Source organism: Equus quagga, chromosome 8 (assembly GCF_021613505.1).
Source record: "Equus quagga isolate Etosha38 chromosome 8, UCLA_HA_Equagga_1.0, whole genome shotgun sequence".
In the NCBI taxonomy this organism is placed as follows: Eukaryota; Metazoa; Chordata; class Mammalia; order Perissodactyla; family Equidae; genus Equus; species Equus quagga.
The window spans coordinates 35,512,172-35,532,562 of NC_060274.1; the positions used below are offsets into that span (position 1 = coordinate 35,512,172).

The 20,391-nt window shown below is 40.1% G+C and overlaps 1 protein-coding gene across 1 annotated transcript in view; it reads right to left on the reverse strand.

Moving 5' to 3' along the window:
* The window catches only part of AMPH (amphiphysin), a 226,590-nt gene that overhangs the window by 10,596 nt on the left and 195,603 nt on the right, over positions 1 to 20,391 (reverse strand). The window contains exon 17 of the mRNA XM_046670061.1: positions 352 to 561. Within this exon, the coding sequence (XP_046526017.1) occupies positions 352 to 561 (210 nt within the window). The remainder of the gene's footprint in view (positions 1 to 351; positions 562 to 20,391) is intronic.

Here is a 20,391-nt window from a genome sequence, read left to right on the forward strand (position 1 = left end):
TATCATTCCATCATCTTCTCTTTCTCCTCCCTCCCTTGTCCTCCTTTTCATTGTCTGTGCTTCATTCCTTTTCTCCATCACTTTATTGCAGAGTTTCCTTTTCCCCTCTCTGTGCTTAAGTCCAGTCTGTCATAACACTGGGGATCTGTGCGGAAGCCCCCAGTGCTGATATTGCAGGAATGCTGCAATCACCCTTTCTGAGAATCTGATTTTTTTTTTTGGTGGCGTGTAATGCCACGGAATGGCTACAAATTTATTCTGCATCCAAAAGAGTTATCACCATTCACCAACAGACAGCGCATTCCAACCGGCACCATCTCCTGAGAACCTCCCCTTCACCAGGGCACTTACCGGAGGTGCTGCTGCTGCTGTTTCTTCTGGCTGAGATCTGTCGCTATCCACAGCCTCTGTGGCTTCAGCATCAATCCTGGCCTCCTCTAAACTTGCTCCTTCCCCAGCTGGAAGAGCTGCCTTCTCTGTCTCTGCTTCCTCCACCGGGGCCCCCTCCGCTGCCGGCATGGAGATTCCAACAGTCACATCAGCCTCAGTTCCAGGGATGATCTGTAAACCAGAAACCAAACAGGTCGCATCTGTATCTCCACGGGCCTCAACCAGAGTCAGCTCAGCCCTTTCACTTCTCTGTCTGCGGAAGCTCCTCAGATTTCAAAGCTTTCTTTGTAATGTACGGAAGCCCAGGATTCAGATACAAGAGGCTCACCTATCTGTTCAGCAAAACTCTGTCTTCTCTGCTTCCAGGGCACCCAACAATGTTCCATTCCCCAGCCTTCCTTGCAGTTAGCTGTATCAAGTGGAATTTGAGTACAAGTGACATTTGCCATTCCTGAGACATGGCTTTTAAGGTGTGGGGGGTCCCCTCTACAAGCTATTTCTATTTCTGTTGGTTGAAAGCAGATGATAGCAATGCCCTAGAGAACATCTCAGTCACCAAATGGAAGAGGTCTGCCCCAATACCTAGGTCATGGAAGAAAGCTGCATAAGAAAAGCGTCCTCATTATGCAAAGTCAGAATCTTCAAAAATTGCGTTTCAGTATAAACTTTAAAATCTTCATGAGGCAGGTCCCAGAAGCTAAATCACATTCATGGAAAAAAAAAAACTAGGGAGCTTTCTCAACGAGACCTCTTGAAAATGAAGGGAAAATCAATTTTGTTATCAAATATGCATTATAATAAAAAATAAACCAGATTTTGGGTCCTTTACTGGGAGAAGTGGAATTAAAAAAAAAAATGAGTATTTTGTTTCTAAAGCCAGAACACAGTCAGAAGTAGAGATTTAAGTAGTATTTAAATCTTGCAATAATGAAATTAAGAAGCTGCAATCCGAAGTTTTAGTTTTGAACAAATTGGTCAAATGGGTTTTGGAGTCCAAATCTTTACCAAGACTCTGGTGTCAGCTTTGCAGAGCTGATTTGAGATGTTTAAATCAGAAAGACTGAGAAAGAATATCAGATTGATCTTATTTAATATACTCAGGACACATTTCAAAAATTGAACCTGCCATCTGATATGATTAGCATTAGCCGTTCCTCCTCTTTATTGAATAAACTCTGCTCAGTTTGTTCTATTAAATTAATGCTGCAGATATTAACTGTCAAGCCCAGAATCCTGAGACGGGAGATGGAGAGTGCCTGCGGCGTGGGTACCAGAAACGGGAGAGGGAGAGTATGAGTCACTCGTCTACAGTCACGGCAAGGGATTTTTAAAAACCTTCCTTCTGACCCAAATTTATTTTTATTTATTAAAGTAACCTGTTGCAAAATACACTGTTCTGCCACATATTTTACTTTGGGGATGAAAAATAATGTTAACAGCTATACTATTTGTTACATGGCCAAGTATTACTCATATTCTTAGAAATTGACTTCCTTCCTTCTCCTATGAGAATCTCTTATCTTGAGAATTTGGCTCTCCAAAGTGTGCAGGGATCCAAAATGTAGTCAATGCATAGCATGTGTTTCTTTTTTCTACCCTGTCATTAAAGTACATGGGCTCAGAAATCCTTTTACATGAACTGTCACATACTTATTTAAAGTGAATTTATAAATGTTGATAATTATTGAAGTGGGGAAACCTTCCTTCTGACAATTCCTTCTGGGGATTTCTATTTTGCTGAATGACTGCAAATTCCCATAATAAAAAGTTTATTTAAAAATCTAGGAGAATTGCATCTCTTGTTTTAAATAAACATTGCTCTTTTTATGTATTTGTCGCCATTGTCAAGAGAGTAATAATCAGAACATAAATTAGGAGAGCATCTTAATTCTAAGAATAATGAAACAACTGCTCACAGCTTTACTGTTGGAGAAATCAGCAAGCTTTCTCAGGATCCTAAGGACCTAGCAAAGTTTCCTCCACATCAGAAACTATACATAAAGCCTATGAGCAAAGACTGAATTTATGGACTCAAATATAGAAAGTAAGTTGTGTTGTCATCATTCTAAGTTACTTAATGCTTTCCATCTGTCTGGAAAATCACACCCAGGAAGTGCACATCCCAATGATTTCAACAACTTCGCACCAGATGGACTCAGGATACACGCAGACAGTATGGACAAATAGAGCCACACATACCAGCACACACACACATCACACATACATATTGTTACATATGAAAAAGCAGCCGTTATGTTATTTCAGAGGCTACTTCTCAAAGTGATTACACATAAATTCTTCTATGCATACACGTTCCAAGGACACACTATTAGTAGTTGGATTTTACTATTAACTGAATTGAAACACCTCCAGAAGAGAATATATTTCTGTGAAGCATTAATGGTGTTGCCAAAGGTCATTTTTTGAACTCTCTCCATACAAATAGCATGTTAATAATGAGTCTCTGATTTATCTCTAGTGCTCTATATATCTACCAATTTGACTGTATCAGATTTTACCACTGCAAGATATACATGTTATCACCTTTCCTTTGCTAAATAATTTAAATATACCTCATTGGCTGGATTAGACCTGCCAGCGTGGCTGCTGTGATGCCAGCCACCAGCAGGTGGAGGCCAAGGGCTCAGTCTTGTCCACGCTCTCACGTTCACTGAACTCACAGGAGCAAATACCCCAGCTTCAGTCTATCAACGATTTACCTGATCTCTGTCACAAAAAAAGGGAGGGAGCATGTAGAAAATTGTTGGTAAGAATGATGGCAAACAAAAGTCACCAAAATACTGAAATTAACAATGCTGGTAGAGGCATGGTGCCAAGGAAATGGGCACTTCACAGAGAGGAAAAACCAAACAATTTGAATGACCTACTTGGAAAATGGAAGAAATGAACACTCCTCCATTCCGCTTTGAGTCCATCAGTAACGACTTCCTATTTCTCCAGCCAAAATTAGCACTTTGCTTTCACAGAGCTTAGGAACATTACAGAAACCAAGAAGGACTGTCGGTTACTTGTATTTCCTCATATCTGTCTGCCTCTGGCACTGCTCTGAAAATCAAGGGTGCCTCAATCCTCCCTTTCAGCTCTTACTAAGTATTTCCATTGCATATTTACTGACTGCAGGAGTAGACCAACATTAAAATGGAAAACAGGATTCCATTTGCTTAAATTAGGTGTTAGTTCTAGATAAGATCAAAGAAAGATTGAAATGGTTTTCAAAGACAGAGTTATCCCTCTTATTATTATTATTTTTATGCATTCTAGTTTGGTAGTTACTTGTAGATTTAAAAAAGAAAAGCATTTTCTAGACTCTGCTTGCTACTGTAGATATTACACCTGCCACGAAAAACCACAATGATAAATGACTGCTATTTGTTTGGGCTTTTTTAAGTGTTAACCACGGAGACCAAAGGACTCAAACTACTGAATACTCAAGTATTCAAATTCTCTTAGTTCAAGTCTCTGATACTCAGTTATTAAACTTTTCTCTTCATTCCAAATGTGAAGAAAAACACCATTACCCTATCTTATGCCAAAACGGTACTTTCTAAATGCCCGTCGATGGATGAATGGATAGAGAAAATATTCATATATTTTATATATACATATATATAAATATATAATGGAATATCGTTCAGCCATAAAAAGAAGAAAATCCTGTCATTTGCGACAACACGGACTCTAAACGGGTTATGCTAAGTGAAATAAGTCAGATAGAGAAAGACAAATACTGTATGATCTCACTTGTATGGGAAATCTAAAAACCCAAACCAAAACAACCCAGTTCATTCAAACAGAGAACAGACTGACGGTTGCCAGAGATGGGGGGTAGGGGGTGGAGAAACGGATGAAGATGGTCAAAAGGTATAAACTTCCAGTCATAAAATAAGTAAGTCATGGGGATGTAACGTACGGCATGGTGACTATAGTTAACAATACTGTATTGCATATTTGAAACTTCCTAGGAGAGTAGCTCTTAAAAGTTCTCATCACAAGAAAAAAATTTTTCTCTAAATATGTAAGGTGATGGATGTTAACTAGATTTATCGCGATGATCATTTGGCAATGTATACAAATATCGAATCATTATGTCGTACATCTGAAATAAACACAATGCTATAGGTCAACTATATCTCAATTAAAAAAACATAAAACAACACAAAAACTGTACTATCTATTGGCCAAATATATTTACAGTAGAAAACATCTAATGCAAAGAGAAACTAAAATAAAAGCTCTCCCTGCCCTTAGGCACATGTTGTTTACTGTGTCCACAAGGTCCAGGAGGCACGAGCACCATGACTGTCGCCAATATGCACGTTAACCACACAGAAATCACAAGAGTCAGAACAGGCCATCTTTGTCTTAGTGATGGTGAGCGTGGTTCTCAATTTACACACTGTGCACATCTCACTGCTTTCTCATCTTCTGCCTCAACGATCTCCTTGGCGGAAAGCAGTAAGGTTCTGGCATTCATGTCTGAGTCCTTTCCAACACCTAACTGCATTAGCAAAATGTTCTGGAAGTGGAATGAAGTGAATGCAATGCAGTGATGGACGCAGTATCCTGCAAAGTGGAGAAACAGAGCTGGGTGACGGAAACTAGCCAGTCCCTGCAGGAGACTGTGCCGTGGGTGCAGGTCAACCAGACTGAGACCCCAGAGTAGTGAAGGTAGCGACAGGCTGCAGGAGAACTTGTAATCTCTGCCCTTCATGGAAGTTATTGACTGACTGACTTTATTCAGTTTGCTTTCTTGGCAATATGAGCCCTGAATAAGGCCTGAAAAGCAGCCTGCCACTTGTGTAGCTGGGCTGGATGAGGACAACTGAAGGGACGCCCTAGCACGAAATTCCATACTTATTTATATGGTAGGTTCTTTTAGCCGAAAACAGACATTCTTCCGATTAAAAAATAATGGATACCACAGGTTTAAAAATCATAAGAAATAACTTATGGTAACATTTTGATGTATTTATTTTTATTCATTTTCTATGCATATAAGGGCCTTATTTACTTGTTTATTTTACAACACACGGATCAAGTTTCTTAGAAAAATCCCATCAATGGCTATATAATACTTTATTGTTTTTTATTTAACAATTTATTTAACAATTTATTTTATTTAACAATTTATTTAACAGTTCTATCACGGAACACTAGTTGGCTATATCCCTCACATATTTGATAACGTCTTTCTGCTGCTTTCATACATGACCGACTACTGACTTGCGATAGAATTGCTACAATGCATTTTTTTATGTTCATATTCTAGGTCTAATAGCTTCTGACCTTCAGTATTGGGAAGAACAAGCCTCAGGTCTGTCTAACTGTTGTCCTTTTGTCGTGCATTTTCCCCCCCATCCAGATGCCTGCAGAGTTTTTTGGTAAACTTTGAATTTAAAATTTGAAAAGAATATATCTAGAGGCTAGCCTCCCATTAATTCCGCCTTTTGGTGATTTCTTATGATCTGCACGCAGGAGTTCCTTCAACTAGGAAAACTTCAGCTCATGCTTGTTCTCTCCTGTTAAATTGGCCGCTACACCTCTGCGCCATTCTGCAGTCTCTTCTTAGGGAATAGTAATCATCCATGAGTTGTGTCTTCAGTCTTTGGCCTCCACATCCATCACCTCTGCTTATGCTTTTTCTCTTTGTTTTAAGAGAACTCTTCCAGTTTGTCCTCAAATCAGGAAATCAATTCTCTGCATTGTTGCTTCTGGTCTTCACCACTTTTTATGCAAATTTTAATTCTAACATTACATTTCCTCCCCTCAAAATCTCTTCTTACATCATTGAGCTCCTTTCTCATCCACCTCATAAGCAAGTCTCTTTTTCATCTCCATGTGGTTACCTGATCATCTCATCTCTCATTTTTTCCTTCACATATTCAGGGACACCTGAATTTTACTGACAACAAAAGGCAGACAATTTTCAAATTTTTCCTTTGTACTTTTGGTAAATTTTTTTTCTTCTGTAAAGTAAATTTAAACTCTGTATCTACTTTGCAATCTTTTCCTTATTCTGTATTGCTCTATATATAGGCCCTATGCTATTTTTAAAATATGCTTATTTGCTTCGTTATCTAAAACTAGGAGAAAACTCTAACGTTTCCAGTGGACATGGAAACATATTCTTTGCTCCATTTTACTCTCCACCTTGGGACTCTTAGATGTCCTTTCCAGAAGAGGGGCTGGGGAGGGATTTTTCAAGTGTCTGCACGTGACCACCTGTCTTGAATCCCCCAAAGAATGGTGTCAAAGGATGCACTGGTGCGGAAATGGCAGGAGGCCCAAGATGACCAGAACACTTCAGAAAGATGCTCCCATCCTCCTGGGGGTGACATGCCAGTCATCTTCTCCCTGGGGTGGGGATGGATGAGGCCCTCGCACCGTTTTATTTCTACGCTGGGCTCAGTAACTATACTGTCTATATGCCTTCACTTGTGGAAAATTCTCCTGGGCTTCGTTAGTATTTCTAGAATCCAGCACTATTGATGCTTTGACCTTCTTTGTATATTTAAGTGTAAAGAGCATTCAAATAATAATAAAAAAAAAAACCTGGTAACAGTGAATCTGGTAGGATGTTTTTGTGATTTATTTTTTAATGTTTTCAGTTTTCTCATACGATCTTCAATTATGCGCTCCTGGCATGCATTTCATTTAAAATACTCTTGGGGTAAATGACACAAATGATAAATAAAGAATGTAAGCTACATATTTTTAATTTTAGCCAAATGGTCTTCTTCCCTGGCTAAAGGACATTGTATACCAGAGTCAGAGAGCAGCCATTCTTCCTGACATTTGCTCTTGGTAGAGGCGCTTCGCTGAAAGCTCACTGACTTCTAGGTTTACCAATTTACCCCAAACATGGAGAGTAATAATTCTGATCCACTGACAGGCTTCCGCTTGACAGTTTCAATACACGCACATTCTGTACCCTGTGGGGGAAACTGACATTTACTGTGCATCTACAATTTTCCAGGCACTATCCTGGGTGTTTTACATTTATTGCACGTTATTCACCCAACAATACTATTAGATATCATTCTTGCTTTCTAGACAAGTCAACTAATACTTAGAGTTGAAGTAATTCATCCAGTCAGTGAACTAGGATTGGAAAAGTCTAACTCTAAATTCTGTGTTTTTTCACACCAATCCGCATGCAAAAAGACAACACATCTCTCAAATCAGCGAGTTCCAGAGTAATCCTGAGACCCAGATGCCTCCACAGAACCCCTGCTTCCTACAGACAACGGCCAAACAAGTGATGTTTGACAAAGAATGCAAGGGTGTGCTAATAAACAGCCAATGCACTCACTTACAGTCTTGGAATGCTGTTCTTTAAAATGAGATGCATAGATGATAAATAAAATCTTTCTTTATTCATATACATGTACTATGTGGGCACCTAAGCGAATATGTCATAAAATCCCTCTTAATTAATAGCAAATTATATGATAAAAAGATATTAAGAAGACATTAGTTGTATACAATTTCTCCACATTATTTTTGCCTTGTAGTCTTGTAGATTGCACTCTTTAGAAAGATATATACAGAATTGGAAAGTGAAAAAGAAGATTGACTGGTCTTCTCCTGGCTTCATCCATTGCACTACAGAGTTACAACTGAGAACACAGCAATCAGGTTGTGAACTTTCATAGCTATGTTCACAAGTTAGAGATTAATATGATCCCACAGCTAGAAGGACCAGAGCGCTCATCTAACCCAATGTTCTCATGTTAGAAGTGAGGGAATATGGTGGAGCGGGAGGAGCACTGGCGATGGAGTTGGAGATCTGAGTTATAGTTCTGCCTCTTCCACTAATTAGCATTAAGCTGGAGTGACTCCCTGAGTCTCTCTGGGAAGTAACAAAGGGAGATAAATATCACAGTGGGAATCCTGGCTACAGGCTACCATTGCCTTCTGCCCATCCCTTCTTCTGGATCCAGCTTGAACTCTTGACTTGTCTGAAGATCCTAGCATTTGAATAAAAATACAAGATTTTTTTCAGGATCCATTTTAAAGAAAAGCCCAAGAGGCAGATAGGGCCCCAAAGAGAAGATTCCTGTACTAAGACACAAGCTGGTGGCTGGTGCTCCTCTTCACACAAACTATATTGAAGACACTGGAGGTCATAATTTTCCTTCAGCACGACTGTAGGGGTGAGCTCCCCCCTGGACCACTGAGCCGCCAATGGTGTTCCTTTCAAAGGTGGCACCTGGTATTACAAACTTCATTTGATACATCTGTGTGCTTTCTTTCTAATAAAGGAATTTAGTGGGGTTTTTTTCCCTGACCCTCATCTCAATCATCTTTTTCAATCTACTCTCCTAGTATTGCCTGCAGTCCTGTCAGAAACCCTCAGCAGTCAGGTCCCAGTGCGACTCAGCTACTGGCAGCAGTGTTGCCATGGCAACATCTGTCAGAATTAGCTCCATACCTTCTTTAAAAACTAAGATCTTCTGCAGAAATGCCAAAGTCAATAAATTTTTGGTTAATTTGGTCTTTAAGGTCATGGCAGAATATCCAATAATGATACATATTAAAACATTAAAGTTTTAATTAGAGATTTATTTGCAAGGTGGATAGGAGAAGTGGATAGGAAAAGTGGATTTATCTTTTGAAGCAAAGGCAATATTGTGTACTGCACACTCTCCAAGATGGGCACACGAGCAAGTACTAGTTTCTGAAGTAGCCACAAAGCAGAGCCTCAATGGAGGTCACAAATAGCTTGTCAAAGAGGCTGTTTAAGGAAATGCCTTTACAGCGCAATAAACATTTTACCTTGCCTGGCTACATTATCTTTGAACGATACATAGAGCATTTGTTGCCACTGCTCAAACTGCCTTCTTGTGAGGGGACCCAGGCTTGGGTTGGCAGGAGGCAGACGCAGGGCTTCCAGATACACCCAGACATGAGACCAAAACATGGTGATCTGCAAATTATCGAAATGTCATCATGCTCTGTTGACAAAACCCCAACCCTGACCCTGCCAAGAACCACATACACCTCCCCAGACAGCCTAGGATCTGGCCAGATGGTAGTATGGGGCCTGAATCTTGAGCAGGGGTAGGCAATTGACAATTGTACTTGAAAGACTCAAGTGCCAACTCTGTGATGTCACAGCCTTTGAGTGGTCCATGGCATTGGTAAGTAAAACCTACTCCATGATAATTTGTCACCCAAGTGGCTAGCAAATAGAGGCTGGAAAACAAGCCATAAACAAAGGGTGCCCTCATTACCACAAAGGATGTGGAAATCCTTAGTTTTTTAATCTAGTAAGTTGTAGATTTTTGAGAGCAGGAAGAGAGTTCATCAGGCACAATCCTCTTAAAGAAGAGAGAAGAAAACTGGCAGAGAAGGATCCAATGATTTTCCAAAGGCCACCTCACTGGTCAGACACGGAACTAATTCTCCAGACTCCCAATTCAAGAGTCTTCCCAATACATCCTCTTAGACACTTGCTTTGCAGCCAAAGTGAGGGATTAGGACACACGTTGCCTCTGAGAAGCTCAACGTTGAGGCCACACAAACATTTCTGTTTCATTTTGACCCCTCAGCAACAAACCAGGAATATCCACCAAGCCTACGCATCAGTTGTAGAAAGTCCTGAGAGATTTCAGCCTGGTTGCGACCCTGATAGCTTTAGTTAGATGTGATATGAGGTTAGTCGATAGACGGACGTTCAGAAAATCTATTCTTTTTATAAACATAGCCTCTGGCATAGTCAAGAGATAGATATCTGTAGGTTAAAATGCCAGGATTTGAATTTCATGTCATGACTTTCCGGGTGTGTGGTCTTGGTGAAACCACTTCAACTCTCTGTGTCTCAGTTTCCTTAATCTGTAAAATGGGGTCATGATGCCTAAATAGTGCCTGTTTCATGCATTGCTGTGGGATAATGTGCATCAACGATCAACACTCGGTAGTATCTATTATCACAATATGGCCCTGTTTACTATAACTTAGCTCTCTTGGAGTTTTAGCTGTCCTGCCTTTCACTTGAGGCCACACACAGTAATTCTCAAAGGCAGCATTTGAGCTGTTTGAGACTCCATGTTGGAACAGAGGCAATTTGCTAGAGAAAAGGAAGGGACCTCTGATCTCAAATCAAGAACATTTTCCTGATCATACCAGTGGTTCCAGGCCATGTCCACTAATGAGGAGTAGTCTGTGTAAAGGGCCTTTCTACCCTAGAGGTGTTGAGAGAATGGACAAAACAAGAAAGGGCAAGAAATGGATGCGGAATTGCAACAGTTCTATATTATTCATGGACCAAATAAATCTCAGCATGGACGCGCGTAGAATGAGAGAGCTGAGCCAGTGGAACACATCTTTAAGGTTTTGCCAGGGCTAAAATCTGACTTACAGGGTGGGACTACAATTGATGTTGAGAATGTGGGAGATGGGCGTTATTGTCTAAGCAGAGTTATCTTTATAACATTTGAATGGGTCTGGTCTTACACAGGCTCCCCAGCTGTGCTGACGGTTTCCTGAATGTTCCTGAATGGTTTCCACAGAGGCTCGAGAATCGAGCCCAATATGCACTAAGAAGAGAGAATAGGGAGCGTTTATTAATCCTGATGTTAATTACAACCGAAGCCACGTCAAAAACATCAAGCTAAAGCACTAGATTTAGTATGTGACAAAAAGTATACGGCAAACTAGACACAAAAAGGTCACATATTGTATGATTCTACTTATATGAAATACCCAGAGTAGATAAATCCAGAGACAGAGGGAGGACTGGCAGTTACCAGGGGCTGGGGGAGGGGACAATGGGGAGTAGCTGCTTAATGGGAGGAGGTTTTAATTTGGGGTGATGAAAATGTTCCGGAACTAGATAGAGGTGATAATTGTACAACATTATGAATATACTAAAGCCACTGAATTGATCACTTTAAATTGATTAATTTTATGCTATGTGAGTTTCACCTTGGTAAGAAAAAAAATACATGCCAAAAGTAACAGTTAAGAATCACTATAGGGGCTGGCCCCGTGGCCAAGTGGTTAAGTTCGCACACTCTGCTGCAGGCAGCCCAGTGTTTCGTTGGTTCGAATCCTGGGTGCGGACATGGCACTGCTCATCAGACCACGCTGAGGCAGCGTTCCACATGCCACAACTAGAAGGACCCACAACGAAGAATATACAACTGTGTACCGGGGGGCTTTGGGGAGAAAAAGGAAAAAAATAAAATCTTTAAAAAAAAAAAAAATCACTATATACCCATCATCTACAAATGCCTCAATAGTGGGAGAGCAATCTGAAACCGGATGTTCAGGTTCACATATAATTATAATAACACTCTGAACAAATGACAACATTACGCAAATCCTCACACGGGCCTGTTCAAGAAGGAGCTTTAGAATATTAGATCCCAGAAAGCAGGGAAGATGGTTTGTGTGTTCTCCTTAGCAGTTGGCAGGTGGTTAATGAATACTCAACGTCAGCCACATAACCAAACAGTGATGCTCCCATTTTCCAGACATGGAAACTGACACACCCAGGTCCACCTGCTCTGTGAGGTGTGAGGTGTGGGGAGCTGTCCACCATCTTGTTACTTTCATTTCAGTCTTAGCTAACTTCATCTCTTTCCTGTGACTCGGCACAATGGTAGGGAGAAAGAAAGATCCCGGCCCAGCCACTTGTGTCAATTTTGTATACGTCTCATTTGCCTTTTTTCTCTTTCTACGGCCACCTGAAGGAGGATGCAGCCCGTTCTCCAAATGCCCGCATCTCCCTGGCAATGAAGGTAGGAACATTCCCTGTCAATGGATCCGGCGTGAAGGGCCCTAGAAGAAAGCCTTCTTAGGAAGGACAGAGAATTTTGATGGGACACAGCTTCTTTAGGAACCAAGAGGAAATCTGTGCTGATGGGGGAGACTGAGTCTCTTAACGTTTCTAACATGCAGCAAAATGAAAAAGGAGGGTGTTATCTTCCGCATCTGTTGCCTTCTCCTTCCCAGAGGTGCCTCTCCTTCACCAACTTCTGCTTACCTGGGGGAAACCACTTTTCATGATCATAATGACAATACTGATATCAGCAAAGTGTCAACGATTGAGGAACTCTATGTGCCGGATGCTCAACTAGTGGCACGTATTATTTCCAAGCCCTCACAGGAAACTTTGAAGGAAGTCATTATTAACGCATTTACATTTGAGGCAACTGGGGCTCAGCTGTCACAGAGCTACTGTGAATCATACTAAGAGACGGTACAGCTTTTGATGGCAATAAACAGCTTGTTTTCCCTAAATATAAAAACCAATTATCTGAATGGAAACAAAGAGGAAGAAAATGACAGTCTAAACATCTATGTTTTAAGAGATCCAGCTGTGGTCTCTTTCAGGACCCCTAGATTATATTGTCAATCAATCAACAAGTGAATGACCGAGAATTTACTGGGGATGTAGTATAAATACAGCCTGCTCTGTGCTGGGAACAAAAAGGAAACAGTGCCATTAGTCTGGCCTGAGGGGCACTGAAAATGTAATTAGTTGCTAATGGGAACACAGCCAAACTCAGAGAAAACCACCATTCCTATGATTTTGTTTTTTTCTGAGAAAGGTAAAAAGGTACATCCATCTCCAAGGCATGTATGTATTTAGTTTAATTTAAAGCAAACATGCTTCAGAGTGAGCCCTTCGAGTTTGGAGAACACTCTATAATAAGCAATCAAGTGCCTCTGGCTTCCTCAGATCTTCAGCATCTTCCTCTCACATACCAGATGCTGGGAGCTCACATCTGGAGGCACAGTGCAAGCACGGGCTCTCATGCTTACTCCGTACAAGGAGAAAACTCAAATGCTGTTCCCCAAGCACATGACTGGCACAGAAGGAGGCCGCGACCACTGTGTAATGTCGACCTCCTCCACTAGTCTGTGTGAACTACGATGGCAGGAGCCATGTCTACTTACTGCATCATCACACTCGCCAGATCCAGAGCAGAGTCTGACATCTAGAGAGGACTCAACTATATTTGACAACTGAATGAAGGAGGAAACTAGCACAAGTATTCTATTCAAGCAGACAGAAATATTCATAGCAAGATGAAGTGGAGAGACTGCAGTCTGCCATATATACACATCTATTTGCCCGTTTAAATTGGTCCCAACAAGTCAACTTGAGTTTGGTGAAATTTTTAAAAAACAGAACATTGCAAAATCAAAAGTAAGAGTCTCCAAAATAATGTGTCAGTGTTTCATCTTCTAGAATTCTCTACCAATTCTAAAAACAACTGCACCTTGGTCATTTCCCCACTTATATGTTTTGGAAACAGTGCTAATAAATTTAATTACAGAACATTATTTCTTTAAAAATAAAAGGCAAAAAAAAAAAGGGTATTGGCCCAGTTCACATTATTTGAACAAAATACAGGAGCTGACAGAAATTTAGAGAAAATTAGAAGGGGACTCTTTGCAAGAAAATGGGAAAATGTGAGTAAAAATCATCTTTATGGGCTTTTTAACCTAATTCTCTGATACATATCTGAAACAAATATTGATCATTTTTTTTCCTAAAGAAAATTTTTATTACTTCTGTAACAGGGAAACATCTGGAGAAGAGGTAGCAAGTGTTGGATTTTAAAATGCATCCTGCAGATATACTGGTAAAATTGGGTGTTGTAGGGAAAAACCAAAGACAATATTAGCTACGTGGGGAATAAAACAACAAACAAAAATGTAATAATTAAACTTTTCTTGAAAGCCCCAGGTTTCTTTGTGAAACACTGCTAAAATTTCCTGTTTTTGAAATTACATTTGTCTCTTTGTTTTGTTTTTTTTTAACAAACCACCAAAAACTTCGCCTCATATGAAATGCATTCTGTCAAGACTCGAAATAATAACCATGTGGTGACATTTCAGCAGTGAAAAGGATGACCTCAAAAAGTCATGTCAACCCAATCCTGACTGATGACAGCCATAACCACGCTGTTAATTAATGCTCAGGATACAATGTGGATTTTTATGTCTTTACAACTAAATGCCACACATCTAGCAACAGAAGAGACCTTTCTTTAGAAAAAATAACACTAATATTATGTTAGATTATTACGACTAGAAGAAAGGACCTATACATCTAAGTTAGAGAACAAAAATATATTCTATGTGATCTTATTTTCCTAATAGAAGGGAGAATGTGGGGAAGAAATGATTTTATCCAAGTGTGTTAATTTTAAAAATATGGAAGGTAGCCACTTTTGATGAGCATTAGGCAAATTGAACTGCTGTAAGCTGCCCTGTGGTGGTTAACGCTATTACTATTATTTTTCAGTCCATACAAGGATGGAGAAATGAACCACTTGAACTTCTTCTTCTTGGAGACGGTGGCTCACACGGGGAGCTCTGTACCAACTGTTCTTACATCACCTCTGCGTCTCAGCCGGTAGGTGCCCGAATCCTTCATAAGACTCTCCAAACTGCCTTGTATTTCACAAGGAATCTAAATTTTTTAACCTCTAAAGTTTATAAGCTTTAGGAGACAAGGATTTTCAGAAGGAAGAACTCTCCCAAACATCTCCTTACCCGACATAAGGGAAGCTGGTTTTAGTGATGGTTGATGCTTATACTATATCGTTTTGTTAAATCTTTTTAATATCACTTGCTAAAAAGATGACAAATCTCTTATAAATCTTTACACATAGTAAGTATGACCAAGTTGGTACTTGATAAATGGTAGCTGCAAATATTTTTACTGGAAAAGCAATGAACTTAGATTCTAAAATACCAAAAACCTACTTATATAAGTTTGTTAAAAAAAGGATGGGTGTGAGAGCTGTGTGGTCATGACCCTCAAAGAAGGGGTCATGGAGAACCACGGAACCTGTATTTAACATGCCAGCTTGTCTATTTCACATCTCCAATCTATTGTATGACATCAGATGCCTATGCTCAAAACCAAGGGCATGATGGCATTAACCCTTACACTGAGGAGTCTGGGGCATGGAATCAATGTAGTTTGAAAGCACTGGTGAAGATGAAGTCTGTGCTGCTATTCAAAACAGAAATTTGATGAGAACTTTCCAGAATTGAAGCACTTTCTAAATCAATATCTGAACCTAATCAAATATCTTTTTACTTCCCTGGCATCATCTATATTCTTTTTTAAAATCAATTATCTTCTAAATTATAACAGTAGCCAAAAATTCAATTGTACCTTTCCCTTATTCTGTTACTTCAATAATCTTAAAGCCAAGTTGGGTTGACAGATCACGATCTGACACCAAATGAAAATGCTCTATCTGCACTGAGTTACTGAGATCACCAGTGAATCTAGGGGTGACAGTTAGGAAGAAAACCCTGGGAGACCGGACCACAGAGCCTCAGCACTCCCCAGGCTAAAGTCTGTGCAAGCAGCACTTCTGGGAAGGACTCAATCAATCTAGTGGGACACATTTCTTGTTTTCCCTACAGGACTTGGTCCAACTCTATATCTGTGAGTGGAAAATATGATCATTTTTCTTGAGTTATTCTCAATTCGTATTTCCCATCACCATCTTGCCCTGTTATTTATTTTTCTACTCTGTTAATAAACTATAGATTTGATAGATGACCTATCCTTTTCCTGGTAAACAACCTAGGGCACCAGCAGCAAGAGATATAACTTTTATTTCTTGTTATCTAATCTAGACAATGTTATTTTGGGGAATAGGGAGATTGCTTTTCCTCTTTGTATAGATTCTAAAGGTTGTGGTAAATGGTACCCTGACTGAAATTTTTGGGAAATACTTTAACTGCACTTCATAACCTTTTTTACTCTCCACGGGTGTTGTGAATTAAATTTTCCTTGTATTATTATTCTACGCTGTCATGAGTGTTGCACTATCCAATTCAACATGGTGCACACAGAGCTCATCCCAGCTTGTGACGGGGTGTGGTACATGGCTGCATGGAGCAGGGTAAGAGGAGGTTTCCAGGCAGGGAGATGGGTCTCCATCCTTGTACAAAATACATCCTCAAGGTCTCCTATTATAAGAGCCAGCACCAGACTCAATTTTGAGCAAATGGTTGTACACATAGGAATCCTTATAGATTCATGGATTTGTGATATGGGATTTCAATCCCTTATTGGGCCTTAATCAACTTACAAAACTAATATTGTAAGAAATCAATATGTAGACATAACCAATGAAGTTAGTATCCCGCTGTTTGTCACCTGAAGGTTGGTCTCTAATGCAGGCATATCTCCAGCTGTCACAGGTAGAGTACAACGTTAATAGTTCTGATTATTTGTGATTTCTACAACCCATCTACCATGAATGGGAGATATCAGAAAGAATCAAGGCATCCTTTTCTGAGAACCAAGCCTGTGACTGCATGATAATTTTCTCTAGATCACAAGAGCCGGTCTCTGGATATCTTCCTTTTTAAAAAATAAAAGTGAAGGGAGTTTCTCTGTCAAAGGAACAAAGGTTATTTGAACCTGGGGAGCCATGATGGACATGGAGGTGATTTCGTCCAGGTGAAGCATGGATGAGAAGCGAGAAATGGGGTCATGAGATGAGCATGGCTGCAGCAAGGGAGGCAGGTGGAGGGTGGGAGGGAGGTGGCGCTCACCACAGCCCCCTCCACTGGCTCCTCAGCCCGGGTGTCCAGTCCAGCTTCCAGCCCAACAGCAGGTGTTGCCGCGGCAGGGGGCTCTTCTGCTTTCGGCTCTGTGGGTGGAGCCTGCTCAGATTCAGCCTTTGATTGTTTGTTTGGAGGGTTAGAGGAAAAAGATTCAACACGTGAATAGACAACATTACAGAATAATGGACAGTTAAGATTTTCATCATCATCCTACAGGCAGTTAGCTTCATTAAATCTGTGCTGGAAAAAAGCCCCACATTTGATGTCACAGGTCTTTACAGAACTGAAAGGTCTAGGAATGGACTCCTATTAAGCTTCTTTTTACCATGATCTGTCATTTCCTTTGAAGTGAGACAACGACTAGCATTTTGGCTACTCAGTTTACTTACTTACAAGTTACTCACTTTCTCATGATATCTATTAAGAGATCCTAAAATGGTACTTTCTGCCACTTAGCAGAGAGAGAAGAGATCCTAGGAGCTCCCACCCTTGCCAGTTGGAAGAGTGAGGAAGAGCTCACAGGACACACTGCCCAGGGACCTCCCAGCTCTGTTGACATGCATTACACCAAAAAATTGAGGTGTCATCCCAATATTCAGATCGAAATGCATTTATTTGCACAGTTAGGTCATTATAAAGCTAGTGTGTCACTGCCAGGCTGGGAGGAGCATACCCAGCTCCCTGGCAAATAGCCACCACAATCATAGACACTTAGCTGCCTTGAACATTCCTGTTGAATCCTTTCCCCTTTTCCCTCCAACAAAATCCTTCACAGTCACTTTATTTCGTATAATAAACTAATTCTTTAAGGAAGCACAGGGCAGTATTCTCCGGGGCACCAATTAAACTCTTCCAATTGTGTGGACTTTTTCATCCCACTGTGACCCATATGCATAGACATCATCTTGATTCCAATTATAGGCAGAATCAGGCTTCTGGGATCTCTTAAATGTTTAGTTTTAAAATTGGCAATAGTAAATAACAGGCCATTAAACACACCACACCAAATGCATGTTACCACAGTTACTGAAAATGATCCTTCTTTATCAATTTTGATTAATATAAATAAGCATATGTATTTAGAGTGATTATTTCAGCAAATGGATGGGCATTAGAGGGCATGTTAAGATCCTTTTCCATCAGAACATTTAAACTGTAAAAAAGTTTAAAGGCGTTTTCCTACAGGAGTAAGAAGTCTCCAATCAACACTTTGATTGGAGAAACCAATAACTTCTGCCAGACTCTCACCAATCAACAGCCACCTCCAGTTCTTACATCCACCTAAGTTGGTGCACATGACAAGTTCCATAGAGAAGTAATGGAAAAGTTATGCTGAGATATGGAAAATGAATAATGAATAGCCTAGTGTTGGATAAATACAAAAAATAATTGTCTTGTGCCCCCACCAAATCCGCCATTGAGATTCATGCCACGATCACACCGCCCTTCTCTTCAAGGGGCATAATAAAATGAAAGGACACTGGTAGATAAGTATGCAGAGATTGGATATTTTTATGGGCTTTTATAAGCTTTAAAAGGTGATCTGACACAATTGTTAAGAAAGGCGGAGATAAAATTCACTCTAATATACTCTCAGGAATCCTTTATGAGAAAAGATTTCACTTTTATTGTTCAAAAAGAATTATCTTTGTAATGGAATCAGTTTTCATAGCAGCAAAGAGATATTGTAAGCTCTCAGGGTATGATCTTACCATTTTGGAAGTCAAGGTGATTTGCTACGAGAACATGTTATCAAATGACCTACACAAGGAAGAATAGGAAGGGTAATTTACAAAGCACCAAGAAATCCATATGCAGATGGCTGTCCCCCTGTGAGCTACGTCTACACTATGGAAGGAGGAAGTCTGAAGTCAGATGAGGAGCCAAGAGAAGTTTCAAAATATGAGTCAAATAAATATATCATTGTATATTTTTTTAAAAACACCAAATGTAAAGATAGCTTAAAATGAAAAAAATATTTGCATCAGAGTCTGGGTTTCTGGGAAGACTGAAGAAATTCTGAAGTTTTACAGGAGGGAAGAATAAGTGGAGTGATTTCATAAATGAGTTGAACTGCATTTGCTTGCTGAAATCAGACAATGCAACAGACACAGTGTATGAAGAGGACGTAGGATTGGTTATGTCCCCACAAGTCACAACATTTTCCCCAATATTATAATATCACACCAAATATTACAATATAGCAATGCAACTTAACTAAAATTCCAGGCGATAAATATAATTCACCGAATGATGAGTAAGGATGAAACATGAAAGCACGATTGTACACAAAATTAGCTACTCAAATTTGGAAATAGAAGTCACTTTTCCATTCCTTCTAAGATAATGTAAAATCGTAAATCCTTTGTCAAGATAGAAAGAAAAAATAAAGGGAAATTGTGACAATCTCTCGTGGAAAGATCTAAAATAGTCCCTGTTGGAATTGTGTCTTGCTTCAACCACTTTTTTTCTACAAGATGCCTCCCTTGACACACTTTTTTTCTACAAGATGCTACCTTGCCACACCTGTTTTGGAGCTCTGGTAATGAATCCTTATTGTTTGCTGGAATAGCGATCATTATACATTCGGGGGAGATAAATATTCTTTATTTACTGACGGCAGCAGGATGCCATAATGGTCTAACTCTGAGACAAATACATGGAATTTTTCCTTTAGAACAAAAAGAGGAGTGTAGCCTTGGTGCACATTTTCCAGCATCCTCTGTGATAAGATGGAAGGTGGGTCAATGCAGAGCAAGAGGAGATGGGTCAGGACAGCAGGCTTAAGAGTCTAGTCACACTCCAATATAGCATTTGCCTGATAGTCTTGCCTCTCCAATCCTGGGAGAGCTAATTTAGTGAGAACGGGAAAGGACTGTGCAGCCAACTCTGAGCCCTTGGGCAAAGCTTGCAGATTTGAAAGAGTTTGAACTTTGACTCAAGGAATATGCCATGGGCTGTAAGATGCAGCCTGGGAAGACGTGCAGCTGACAACAACTTCAACATCCACCTCGCTCAGAACAGTAAATGAACCAAATGTTGGGAAATTGTCCTGCCCCTGGGAAGCCTTTGTATAAACACAACTCAGTCGGAGATACAGATTCACTGTGACTTCCTAGCTCCTCACAGGGCAGAGCCACAGCTGGCAGCATCTGCAATGCTGGGCATGACAAAGTTAAGTTCCCCAAAGTAAAGAAGATTCAAGATGTCTGCTTCAAAGAATACATATCGAGAGAAGGGGAAGGCAGGCAATGGAAGCTCCTAAAACCAGCTATGGGGGCTGGAAAGATGTTCAGAGAAATTTAAAGCCACTGATTCTACGCCTGGACTTTTGTATCAAAGTAATAGGTGTGAGTTTAATTATGATCCATTGACTCTCCTTTTAGACCAGTATTTCTCCATTTTTCTTAACCCATTCAC